This window comes from Pagrus major, chromosome 2 (genome assembly GCF_040436345.1).
Source record: "Pagrus major chromosome 2, Pma_NU_1.0".
Lineage (NCBI taxonomy): Eukaryota > Metazoa > Chordata > Actinopteri > Spariformes > Sparidae > Pagrus > Pagrus major.
In genome coordinates this window covers 1,880,586-1,894,174 of record NC_133216.1, presented here as the reverse complement: position 1 = coordinate 1,894,174, position 13,589 = coordinate 1,880,586, and the positions used below count along the sequence as shown (strand labels likewise).

At 39.7% G+C, this 13,589-nt stretch overlaps 1 protein-coding gene across 2 annotated transcripts; it reads right to left on the bottom strand.

Annotated features, from left to right (window-relative positions):
* Positions 1-1,940: 1,940 nt before the first annotated feature.
* Positions 1,941-13,359, bottom strand: LOC141011725 (calpain small subunit 1-like). 2 transcript variants are annotated; one of them, XM_073484992.1, is made up of 14 exons: positions 13,268-13,359; positions 11,571-11,666; positions 10,920-10,967; positions 10,648-10,715; positions 9,368-9,426; positions 9,183-9,219; positions 8,484-8,576; positions 4,975-5,032; positions 4,802-4,866; positions 3,924-3,992; positions 3,694-3,772; positions 3,441-3,557; positions 3,196-3,254; positions 1,941-2,321 (listed from the first exon to the last, which is right to left on the bottom strand). In XM_073484992.1, exons 5-14 carry the CDS (start codon positions 9,412-9,414, stop codon positions 2,295-2,297), a joined length of 651 nt encoding a protein of 216 aa, XP_073341093.1. In that variant the 5' UTR covers positions 9,415-9,426; positions 10,648-10,715; positions 10,920-10,967; positions 11,571-11,666; positions 13,268-13,359; the 3' UTR covers positions 1,941-2,294. The 2 variants fall into 2 exon arrangements, with proteins under 2 accessions (XP_073341093.1, XP_073341085.1); XM_073484984.1 differs by lacking the exons at positions 10,920-10,967; positions 11,571-11,666; positions 13,268-13,359 and having other exon boundaries at positions 10,648-10,845.
* Between the last annotated feature and the right edge of the window lie 230 nt (positions 13,360-13,589).

Genomic DNA, 13,589 nt, shown 5'->3' with positions numbered 1-13,589 from the left:
GAAGTCAAACACAAGGTGTCAAAGGTGTTTTACTGTTTATTTTACACTTTGTATATTAACTTACATTCTGCAAATATTCTTCTTTGTTAGAAATAAATAAATAAATATATATTTGCAGATACTGAATTTAAATGAAAGATGATTTGTGAAAGTTGATAATGATCCAAAAATACTCTAATTAGCAGCGTGTACATCCGGACAGTTTATAATAAATGTATGCTAATTGTTAATTAAACCGATCTTACATTCAGTTTGCTTTCACTTTACATGATAGCTGCAGGGTTTATAAAGACCTATAATTATCTCATGTAAATTAAATACATTATTAATGTTAAATGTTTTCATCTCGTATAAATCATTAAACTACTTTTAGTTTTCAGTCTTTGCAGGCGGATAGTTGAGCTACTTTAAAGAAATCTCCACCTGTTTCTGTTTAATATGAATAAATTAATGTGATATTTGTTTAACAACATAAAGAATCAGCTGTCCTACCTTTTCATCAGCTCCTCCTCAGACTCTCTGTCAGTTACGGTCCAGATTTAACGCGTTAAATCCCCCGCAGTGTGCGGAACAACCTGCGGTTCCTCCTCAGCATCTCTGACCCTCCTCGCTCCTCTGCACCGCCCCTCTCTGCTGCACACCGGGCGGCCCCGCCCAGCAGCGAACACACCACACTGTCAACACACCACAGCTCCTGTAAAAAGTATCAAAGTAATAATATGGATTAAAAAGTAAAGATATCGTGTTAAAAAAGTACTTTAGTGAAAGTGAAAGTCACTCATACAAAAAGTACTCGAGTAAAAGTACTTAAGTATCAAAAGTAATCTGTCTTGGGGAGTAACGGACTACATGTAACCGGATTAGGATACACAAAGGTAACTGTATTCGGTTAAAATTGCAGGAAAAAGATGTAATTAGATTACAGATACAGGAAATATCGACAGGATTACAATTTCAAAATAAAAGTATTCTTACAGATTACACTCAGATTAAGTAAAAATCATCTTTCTGATGTTTCTCTTCTCGTGTTTTTATTTGCATGTTTGGAAAGAAGTAATCTAGTTACATTACTCTAATACTGTGATACTTGGATTAGCAGGTAATTGGTAACTGTATTAGAATACATTTTTAAAGTTACTCTCCGAACCCTGAAAGTAATGTAATGGCAATAAATATACTCAAGTATCAAAAGTACACGTAAAAGTAATTTATACATATAATTTATACATGTATTTACTGTATACTGTGGGGGATCCAAGTAACTAATAACTAAAGTTAGAGAATAAAAGTAGTGGAGTAAAAAGTACAATATTTGCCTCCAGAATGTGGTGGAGTGGAAGAATAAAGTAGCAGAAAATGGGGATACTCAAGTACAAGTACCTCAACATAGTACTTAAGTACCTTTTTTTAAGTAAATTGTACTTTGTGCTTAAGTACATGTAACAGAGTAAATGTAACTAATTACTACCAAACTCTGGTTTCTTTATATTACCAGCATTGCAGATGAAAATGAGTCTGTATGGTTGAATCTGAAACGTTCACACGATGGACCCGAGCGCTCCAGTTATTAATGTTCATCTTTAAATAAAATATAATAAAACAACAAACTGCAGTCAGGACGTGTTTTACAGGTAAAGTCTGCGACAACGACGACATTAAGCATCACGATAAACTCAACATCAGGTCTCAGTCTCATGAGTAAACATGTTTTATTGAATTAATATCCTCATTAGAAATGTTTAATCTGTGGATTTATCCAAAATACAGTCTTGTACACGTTGTCAAGACGACGTCAGTTTAAAACTATATTTCTGTCTCTTATTCTCGTCTGATTTACTGCCACACTGAAAGTAAAACATCAGAAGTTCACAGATCAGTTTTAATCATAATTATTTAATTAATTTTGGGGGAAAAAAGAAACACACAGTTACTCAACAACCTTAAAATGTCAGTTGGGTCACTTTATTGTCTTTAACATTTTCAGCCAATAAAAAATCAAGAAGTCTTCAAATGTGCCCTAAAAAACATAAAACATAAATGTGTAACATGTCAGGATGTTGCAGCGCCGCCGCCTGGCAGCAGCAGGACGTTACAACAGCAGCTGCAGCTCAACTTTTGGTCCCGGTGAAGAGTTTTCCTTCTGACTTCAGCTCCGCTCCGCTGGCATTTTGGTCCCGTTAACGTGGAGACGGTGGGTTTATTAAACAGTATTGCACATTCGTAAGCACACACGAGTAGAAAGAGAGGGAGCGAGGGATGAGATGAAGGAAGAGAGGACGTTTCCCTCCGTCGCTTCATGAATACATCGTCAGCTGAAGCCACTGAGAGACGGAGAGAGACACAGAAACACCAGATGTTTTCACTCAGCGATGGACTCTCAGGCGGCACTAACTTATTTCAGAAGAGTTCTTAGACATCCTTAAAGAAGACGCTCCTTACATGTGCAGAACCTGCCTGAGAAAAATCATGTTTTTAAGTTTCCTTCAGTATCAAAGTGATCCAGTGATAGTTGTCTGTACATCCACAGGTTCACTGCAAACAGGAAGTGCTAACAGATAATTCGGCAAAGTTTTAATGGAGTTTTCCTTTTTGGTTGTTTTTTCCATTTTAAATCAAGTCTCCAGCTAGTTGCTTCAACGCTGTTTTACTGTGAAGCTCCAGAAATGTTTTGTGGACGACGAGACTTCACCTGACTTTATATCATCATGGAAGGAGGAGATGATGACTCCATAAATCTGCTTAGAAATCCTCAAAAAAGACGCTCCTTACATGTGCAGAACTTGCCTTAGAAAAATCATGTTTTTAAGTTTTCTTCAGTATCAAAGTAATCCAGTGATAGCTGTCTGGACATCCACAGGTTCACTGCAAACAGGAAGTGCTAACAGCTGATTCTGCAAAGTTTTAATGTAGTTTTGGAGGTTTGTTTTATTATGAATGCTGCAACACTGTTTTACTGTGAAGCTCCAGAAACGTTTTGTGGACGACTAAACTTCACCTGACTTTACTTCAGCATGGAACTGAAGTATCAGTTATTTATGAAGGAAACACTGTTTATAAGCTGGATTACAGTACAGGGCTTTTGTTGCATTACATTACATGTTTTTGGCTTGTTATACAACCACTATTATAGAGAGTAGGATCATTCTGAACACACGCCTGTCAGTCGGTAAAACACTGAACTAAACTGTGTTTTACCTCCTTGATGTCCAGGTCTATGGTGCCATTGTTGTCCTTGTCCAGGGTCTTAAAGGCTCCTGCAGAGCACACACACACACACATTATACACACACACACATTATACACACACACACACATTATACACACACACACACATTATACACACACACACACATCACGACTCAGTACAGTCGTATTAATATTTAAACAAGTCAATACTGATTATTGTGCCGCTGATCTGCTGTCAGGAAGGAGAGACTCACTGCACATGGCGTCCAGTCGCACCAGGCAGCCGATGAAGTTGTCAAAGTCCATGTTGCCGTGCTCATCGCTATAGCGACGGATAATCAGCTTGAAGAGCTGGTCGTTCAGAGGGAAACCTGCACACACACACACACACACACGCACACGCACACACACAAACAGTTAGTTTTAAACACTGTTCACACTCCTAATGATGTCGTTGGTCATTTAAGCGCACACACACACACACACACACACATCAGTGTTTCTAACCTGCAGCCTTGAAGGCTTTGGGCAGCTCTCTATCGCAGATCACACCTGAACGATCGGCATCATGGGACATATAAATACCCTGGAGACAATAAACAACAAACAAATAAACAACACAGAAAAATACATCAGAGAGACGACGCGGAGGTTTTTTTTTACAGCGTTTACGCCTTGAACCATCAACGACTCTTTCTTTTTTAATGTTTCTACATTCACAGAGACGGTGAACTCACCTGCCATCTCTTAATGTTGTTCCAGAGGTATTTGAACTCGTGGAAGCCCAGTTTCCCTGTGCTGTCGCTCTGAAGGGAGTCGGGTCAAAGGTCAAACTCAGAAACCAGAAAAAAATGCTAAAAGCTAATGCTAGGCTACAAACAGGCGACATCACGGTCACATGACTTAAACGTCACCACCACTGAGCGTCTTACTGCACAATTACTATCCAGGTTTTCTATAAACTGATCAATGTACAAGTTGTAAAGTCAGAGTTCGCTGTGATGACGTTTAGCGCTTCCTGATTGATCAGCAGCTGAGAAGACAACGAATACTGAAAAATCTGGAGGGACGTTGAGACATATTTCAGGGGAAAACAACACATTTGACAACCCGTTAGCTAACGTTAGCATTCAACCACGTTAACGTTACCGTTTAATTAAATTAAATGAGATATCAGGTTTTCTCCAAGATAACCTGATGAAGGTTTAAATACTGAAACGTTGTTGTCATTAAACAGGAGAGTGTGCGGGAGTCTTTTTCCTGAGCTAACAGGTTATCAAACATGTTGTCTTACTTTGATATATGTCCCGATGTCCCTCCGATTTTTACTAACCGGTGTCTTTTACAGTTGCTGATCAATTGTGAAGTTGTAAAATGCTCAGGATTTGTCAGCTTTCTACGTTTATACGACTCACAACCTGGAGTCCAAGCGTACAATATTTGAGCTTCCCACCCTGAGAGTCATGTCAGAGGAGGATCGTGGAAATGAGGGTTCAGCGTCTTGCCCAGTGACACATCGACATGCAGCCAGAGCCGGGGGAAGTACAACTGTCACTGAAGCTGCTGCTAACAAAGACATCCAGCAGCTGAGAATCACTGTAGTGTGAAAGGATACATCCATGACAGCCACCATGCTCCGACAGGACTCGATGCTGAAGCCGTCAGTCGTCAGACTTCCATCTGAAACAAGAGATCAGAAACGTTCAGTTCAGTTCAGTTGCACCTTGATTCAACAGAAAATGTACAGAAATAACTTGATGTGTTGGAAAAAACATGCAGCACACTCACGTTTGGAAACGATTTTGTTGAGGATGTTCATCAGCTCTTTAGGACTCACCTCCATGTCCTGAAAACACACACACACACACACACACACACACACACACACACACACACACACACACACACACACACACACACGTTGTGATAATGTTTTTCCACAGAGGAAGCCCCACAAACAAAGTGAGTCCCAGCTGATCTCAGTGTGACTCAAACCGAAGCTGTTTCCTTTTATTCGTGTTGATTTCTGTCCAGATTCTGACTCACTGCTGAAGAAAAAAGATCAACTCTCACATTTCCTCCCTGTTGCCAAAACACAGTAAAACAACGACACATTAGCCGAGCTGTTTCATCACCACGAGATCTTATTCCTGGACTGGTTTCAGTTCTAGAGACATTTTTGTGGTGAGACTGTGTGAATGTGTGAACGAAGATGAACACAGCCGACGTCTAAAGGCCAGAAGGGAATCTGATAAAACATGAGTGTGGTCATTTGTTTCACATGATCAGGAGAAAGTTGTTCAGGTTCACACACACACACACACACACACACACACACACACACACACACACGTGTCCACTCTGAGCTTGTGTTTTAAAATCAATGTCAAATCGTTGCTTATTATTTCTGGATGTTTCATTCTTCTCTGGTGGTACTCAAGCTCCCTCTAGTGGACTGTGGAGGAATCCCAGGTTTGTCTTTTGAAAACATACATTTCATTTTATCAACATGCTGCAGAGGTCCAATCAAAAATCAGTTTTGTCTTTGTCATCCAGGACGAGTTACGAGCTAAACTCAAACCGTGATGGAGAGACGGAGCGGAGGTAAACTGAAAGTACGACTGTGGCTCAAAACAGGAAGTAGGAGGAGAATATTTTTAAAGCAGCCCTGCTGAAACTGAAGCTGATGACAGCGAACTGAGCTCAGGTGCTTAAAGCTACTTAAAGGGGCATTACGTTGCTTTAGAGAAGAGAAGAGGAGCAAAAAGTAAGTTAAAATTAAAAGCGTGGGCCTTTAATGTGTGTTAACGTTGGTCTTCATGTACTTGGAGAGCCTCATGTTTTCTAAGGTGGGACACGTTTGAGGAACACGGTTCTAGAGGGATGTTATTGATGATAATAGATATTTTTCAGCCGACATCGATAAGATAATCAATTATTTTACAGGTCTATAGTTTAATAAAAAGTTTATAACCGGTCGTTAAAGCTCGATGTCTTGTGTCGTAAATCACGATCACGTCTGAAACCATAAAACAACATATTTGACGCCGTGTGGCTCAAACCCACAACAACAGCGAGCTGCACTTCTCCATAATTACAGGCGCGTAATATAAACTTCCCGACATCAGGCCGATATTTATCCTGCTTCCCTCCTAAACACGCCGCTCGTCCTCGATGAGACGGCGCTCTTGTAACAGAAACCTTCACCGGCCGCCTGACCTCCACCCACCTGGAGCACAGCCAGGTGGAGCACAGCCAGGTGGGTGGAGGATGCTCTACTACAAACACCTTCATCATCATCATCCTCCTTGTCATTACTTGCTGTTGACTTAGAAAATCCACCCACTTGACAGCCAGTCCAACTGGTGCACACACCCCTCTGATGAGTCAGAGAAAACCACACTTATATACACAGACACACAAATATACACACATATAAATACACAACGCCCTGCAGTCATGAGTGCCTCCCTGTCAGACAATGGCAGGAATGCAGAGAGAGATTCTCTGTTCTCTCGGTCTAACACGCCCTGAAGTCGACACTGCTGCACAATAAATGGATTCACTGTTCATCTCTGCAGGAGAGACGACGACACAACGTATTTAAAGTCCAGCTGATGCAAAGAAATAAGTCTACGCACATGTTTTATCCTCCACAGTCACCTGTCACCTGTCTGCTAATGTAACAGCCAGCCAGACTCTAGATGACAGATGCAAACAGTAAAGATCGAGCTGTAAATGAACAAGAAACACTGCTTATTGATTTTAACATACAATAAGAGATTGTTCACGATGACACACGTGGGATCAGGAACCAGAACCAGAAACCAGCATCTGAGTCATCAAAACTTCAGGAAACAACGAGTAAACGAACGGTCGTCTCCGACAGGAAAACACACACTTTCTTCTCCATTTTCACATTTAAAAAAAATCGATATGCCGGACGGTTTGTTACACTGAACCATCTGGAGAGGTGCAGCAGCCAATCGCGTAACACAGGAGCTGACACTCACACAGGAAGGACCTGCTTGATGTGGCTGGAAAGTATTTGTCTATTTCATGCTGACGGCAGAGAGAGAAGGGAAACAGCTGGAAATCACACTCAGCTGCAATGTGTTGATATAAAGAAGACTGGAAGACTGTCAAAAGATTAAATTCCTGCAGGATGATGTCGACTTTGTGTTAAATCAAACATTTCTCTTCCTCTGCTTCTGATTCATCTCGTGGATATTTGACAACAGCTGTAGTTAAAGACCGTTTGAAGCCACAGGACCTGAATCCTGACGGTGAACCAGACAAACAGGGACGATGGGACAGTGGAGGGTGGAGTCAGGAATGCAGCCGACAGCAGACAGACAGGTGTGGCGAGAGGAAGACGAGTCGGGTCAAAGAAAAGAAAAAACAGAGAGGAAGACCGACTGACAGAGACGCATCTTTAAAAACATGAATCAAATCTCTGAGGAGGAGATGTTTCAGATGAGTAATCAGAGTAATAAAACAGGAATCAGCCTCCATATGGACACTGAACACTTCCTGTTTTCCTCTAACAGGGTGGAGCGAAGTGTAAATAATACTCTGACACTCCTTTCACATCGGCCACCAGCTAATTTACTCTCCTTCTCAGGCGAGAGGCCGTGACGTTCGGGCCGCTGGCTTGTTAATGTCTTTCCATCCGTCTCCGTAAAGCAGCTTGAACATCGTTCAGTCGGTGCCGAGTTTAAAAGAGAGACCGAAGTTAAAGATATTTTAAAAAGTATCCGTTGTCGCAGCTTCCCTGAGATCTGAGCCGTCAGCTGCTGGATCGAGAAGACAAATGTCCGTTATCAACTCCGGGTGAATCTAAATCAGAATATTATGGATTAAAACGTCCTAATTTAGTTGTAAATGTGGTGACAGATTAAAGCGGAGACAGACGGTCACTACATCACAGTCCTGCTCCGACATCTCTCTCCTCTTGGTTCTTGTTGACTTCCTCCATGAAGATAAAACTGATGTAAACAACTCATTCTGCTGTAATTACAGACGAGATTAAAGTCTCTGTGGTTTTTGTTGTGAGGCCTGAAGTCATGTGAGCGTCGGACTGTAAACCAGCTGCAGATGTGTGACGCTGTTAAAGGACGAGTTCACTTAAATATACTGAAAGAAATGTTTGTCATTTAAAAAGTCCAGAGTTATTCAGGACAACAAGAACATCTTCATGATTAAACTTTATATATTTATATTTATATATTATTAACAGTGAGCGTTCAGAACCTGGAGGATCAAACTGGATTTAAAGATGAATATTATGGACTCACATCTCCGGCCAGCTGATGGAAAACCCTCCGAAACTGTTTCTCCTCGTCGCTTTCATGAGACTCGGCGAAGTTCAGAGGTCTGCGAGGAGGAGGCTGCACACACACACACACACACACACACAAAGAGCCACTGTTAGGACACACTCCTAAACAGATTCCTCAGTCTAACTCGATTTCCACATTCAGTGTTTGTTTGCTTATGAAATCTTCCACTGAGAAGTTTGATTTCATGAAGTTTCACAGTTCAGGAGCGAAGTTATCGTAAAATACTTCCATCCACATCAGCGTCAGGAAGAAACGCACTCATTTCTACTCATAGCGACGTGAAAGTTAAACATTTAAGAGAGAAAAGATTTAAAGAGAGAGAGACGAGGTTTTATCCTGTCAACAAAACTAAATAATAAAACAAAAAGGGTTCATAAAAAAGTGTTTACATGACGTATAAACATACAGACGGTGATGAAATTAAAGGAAGTTGGCTCAAAAAGTGGACATAAAAAGAAAATGAGAAGAGAAATTAAATACAACACGGTCAGATGAGATAAATAAATAAATTAAACAGTGGTTTAACCGCCGCTAGAGGAAGTTGAGTCCTCGTTAAGAACAAACAGGGAATTAAATATATGATATGTGGGACGTTACAGTAAATATACTTGAATAAATAATGCAAAGAAAACGTGAGGGCGACACTTTACTTACTGGGTCTGCAGGACAAAACTGTGACGGGTCGATGTCGCTGTCGGAGGAGAAAACAAACAGAAGACAGTTAGCCTAGCTTAGCACAAAGACTGGAAGCGGAGGGAAACTGTTAGCCTAGCTTAGCACAAAGACTGGAAGCGGAGGGAAACTGTTAGCCTAGCTTATTCCATGTTGCGTGCGCTCACCTCACGACATTGATGATGCCTTTGATGAACGCCTTTGCCATAAACATGTTGGCGTCTGTCTGAAACAGAAACACAGTGAAAACATGAGAGAGGAACAATCATAATTACAATTAATAATAAAAAAATAACAACAAAAACCTAAAATCCATCACAGACGCACAATAAGTCGTGTTTATAGTCCTGAAATCACAAACTGATGGTATCAAATGTTTGTTGTGTCATAAAATATTAAACTTGTGAAAATATAATAAGAACTTTTATTATAAATTTACTATAATGTGACTAAAACATCTTAAAACTGGATCCATGAACAGTAAATGTACTCGAGTACTCGACTTAAGTACAATTTTTGAGGCTCTGGAGGCAAATATTGCACTTTTTAACTCCACTATATGTATCTGATTACTGTAGTTACTAGTTACTTTGCAGATTACATGCTGCATTAGCACCAAAGTAGTTGATTTTTAAATGTATTTATTATCAAATAATCAGAAAAACACTGAATATCAGATCTGATGATCAGTCGACAGTAAAAACAAACATGTAAATATATTTATCAGTTACTTTTACTTGTACTTTTGATACTTAAGTACATTTAATATCAGATACTTAAAGACTTTTACTCTTAGCAAAGTAATATTTTAACACGATCTCTTTACTTTTACTCCAGTATGACTTCTGGTTAATAATAATAATAATAATAACAATAATAATAATAATAATAACAACAACATCACTTGCTGTTCATTCTTCACTAATATTGATCCGGTGATCAAATTAAAAGTCTTTGTATGGACTAATAAATGCTTTTATTTTGAAAACTTCACTACTCCACTGAATTACAGGACTTTTCCGTGTAGTGAAGTATTTCTGCAGTGTTTTTACTTCAGTGTTAAATACTTTGACTTAATTACAGGATCTCGTTACTTCCTCCGCTTCCTGCTGACGGTTTAATGAAGCCGTCGGTCTTCAGCTGCTTTCTACACATTCATTAATGATCAATAATCAATCGCAGCTCTGCTGAAGTGAACTGACTGACTGCAGCACCTGGAAACAGCCGCTCCTTGTTTACTTCAAGTCAAACTTTTCTGGAGGACGGGATCACTTTCTGTACTTTTCCAGCAGACGCGACTGAACAAGATGCAAAACTTTACACAATCCATCCAGTGTCAGGTTTCACACAGACACACACAAACACACAACTCACACATGTCCAACAGCTCGGACCTGAGTAAAACTGTACAAACTTAACAAAACAGGTTTAACAGCAGGCGACTTACTGTGACTTCTGCTGCAGAGGACTGAGAGGAGAGAGCGACAGGGAGCGGGCGAGAGAGCTAAAGACACACTGACACACACAGAGAGAGAGAGAGACTCAGACAGGACAGGAGGGCACTCCCACAGCCAGAGTCCAACAAAACCAGTTGAGCCAAAGAAACCAAGTTCTTTCTCAATGCATCATCAGACCCGCCCCACACACACACACACACACACACACACACACACACACACACACACACACACACACACACACACACACACACACACACACCCCTGAGGCAGACCGGGAGAGCTCAAGGTCCTAACGTCCACCAGATACCTGAGATGGAGAGAACAACAAACAGAGTTGATGGTGCGTTCAGGGGTCGGCAGGAACGTTCAGATGTTTAAGTCTGTTTTAGTTGGAAATTTCAACCTCGACACAGAAAATAATCATTTTATAAAAAGAAGAACAAGATCAAATACGATTAAAAGAAAGAAGCAACATTTTATATAAAAAATAGACTGATCAAAGAATAAATCTAGCGCTCAGAAACAACATTAAATGTGTCGACAGTCTTTTTGTCTTGAAGTAAGTTTACAGTTCAGTAAATATAGTTTTTAGCTTAACAGAGAAGCAACTAAACATTATGTTTGATCTCAAATAATCTCACAATTATCTTGTCAAGTTAAAAAACATGATGCCTTCAAATGTTCTGTGTTTTCTAACCAACAGTCCACAAAGAAGAAGAAGAAGAAGGACTGGGTCGTGCGACTGTTTAATGGCAAAAACAATTAATTTCTTACAATAACTGTTTCTGCTTCGTTTTCTCTCGATCGACTCGTCTGTTTATCGACTGTTTAAGCTTTGTTGTTGGAATAGAGTTCAATAACTCCACCTGCAGATTACAAAACACAGAAATATTCAAACTATGCACCTGACCTTTGTTGTGATGTCGGGCGTGTCGTAGAGAGCGACTGACTTCCTGACACAGATCCTCCACCAGCCTCCAGCGTCTGGCTGCAAAAGCTCCAACATCTGTGTGGAAAGTAAATCAGAGTTTATCTTTTTTATTAATTATATATTAATCATCGCTTTTCCCAATAAAATATCATCTGATCCCCCTTTGTGCCAGAAACCAACAAACAAACACACTAAGTGTTTTCTTTCTTTCTTTTTTTAAATCAGCCAAAAACACCTTTAAAAAGCCAAAACGTAGACACCTTACAGCCTTTTTTAAGAACTTCAATCAAAAAAACATGATATAAAATATGACTTTACATAAGTAATATAAGCATTATTTTCTATGTGACCAAAAACACAAGATATCAAATGTAAAGGAGAAAAATAACAAGTGATGTTTTTAACCCACAGAGCAGAAAAATGCCTTAATATTCATTTTGTTTATTCACATTATTATTATTATTATTATTATTATTATTATTATTATTATATTTATTCTGTTTGTTTATGTTTTCTGATGCTTTCTGGATAGTTTGGCACCATCGGAGCCACATGAACTGGGTCGTTCACTGCCCTCTAGTGGTCACACACGAGAACTACACCAGGACAGGACGTGTCAAGTCAGACATGATAGCATCGTAAAACTTCCGGTCAACACTTTCAAAATAAGTCAAAGAAATAACGAAGTAAAGATGCTTGCTGGAAAATAAAAGAGACAAACCTATACATTTCCGATTTTTTAAATACTGACATTAACTTAGCTAGTAGCAGTACTGACACGAGCCAAAAGGTTAGCTCTCCACGTAACTTTAATGAGAAATAATAATCAACTTCTGTTGATTGCTAATGTGTTGTGTGACTCCAAACCACTGCCGAATTGTATTAATGACTGGGACAAACACAACACGTCTCTTTTAAATGGATTTTACTGCTTCTTCTATTTTATATGAATATTTACAATGAAAATTCTGCATTTTTTCCCATTAGCTTCCGTGTCATGTGACCCAGTGACTCCAAACTAATGCCGAATTGTGTGACACATGACAAAACGATCAAAAAGTGAATATCTGTCGAATATCTGACATCAGGTGTTTTTAAAAGCCCAAAAAATAGATGCATTTTCCACACAAAGCCTCCAGAAGGTTGTTCACTGCCCTCTAGTGGTCACACACACGAACTGCAGCAAGACAAGACGTGTCAAGTCAGACGTGATAGCATCGACAAAGCTTCCGGTCGATACTTTCGAAATAAGTCAACAAAAATATAATACGCGATATAATACGTAAAAAATACTTGCTGGAAAATAAATAACTTCACGGCGACAAACTTATATTCAGCAATACTCCATTTTCTAAAGCGTTATTACTGCAAACCACACACTACTAGACATCCCGCGCTAGCTAGCTAACATAGCAATATAGGTAATTATAGGTAATTAGCTAGCAGCTAGCCAGAAAGTTGCCTCTACAGATAACTTTAACGAGAAATTAAGATATTAACTGTCTATTCCTTAACCAACGGGGGGGTAGCATCTGTTCGGAACCGTTAGCATGAAAACGTAACGTTAGCTTGTGTAGCTCGCTAGCTGTTTACCACCAAAATACAACAGGTGTTTTTAAAAGCTTAAACTTCATTCAAAAGACATAAACACGCAGCTAATGTGCGAACTGTCTCACCTTTAACCAGCTGTTTCTTCTTCTTTAGGTTCTGGGGAAATGCAGGGCGGCTGTATTTGTGTGGTTCTTTGTAATAAGACAGCTCAAAGTGCTTAGATGCGACATAAAGTGGATTATAAACAGAAACACGAAGCAAAGTAAAAAGATAAACTGGCTACAGACCGCGAGCCGACAGGTCGTTCACTGCCCTCTAGTGGTCACAATGAGGAACTACATTCATCTACGTCAAGCTAGACGTGGTAGAATAGTACCGCTTCCTGTCAATGCTTTCAAAATAAATCAAAGCGACCAAACTGAAGCAATAACCGATGACTTAACAGCT

Excerpts from the sequence above, each read along its gene's own strand:
- LOC141011725 (XM_073484992.1), bottom strand. The coding sequence starts at position 9,414 with ATGTTTATGGCAAAGGCGTTCATCAAAGGCATCATCAATGTCGTGAG. Across the intron at positions 8,577-9,182 it reads AGTTTTGTCCTGCAGACCCA|CCTCCTCCTCGCAGACCTCT; the intron begins GTAAGTAAAGTG and ends GTGTGTGTGCAG. Across the intron at positions 3,993-4,801 it reads GCATGGTGGCTGTCATGGAT|AGCGACAGCACAGGGAAACT; the intron begins GTATCCTTTCAC and ends GACTCCCTTCAG.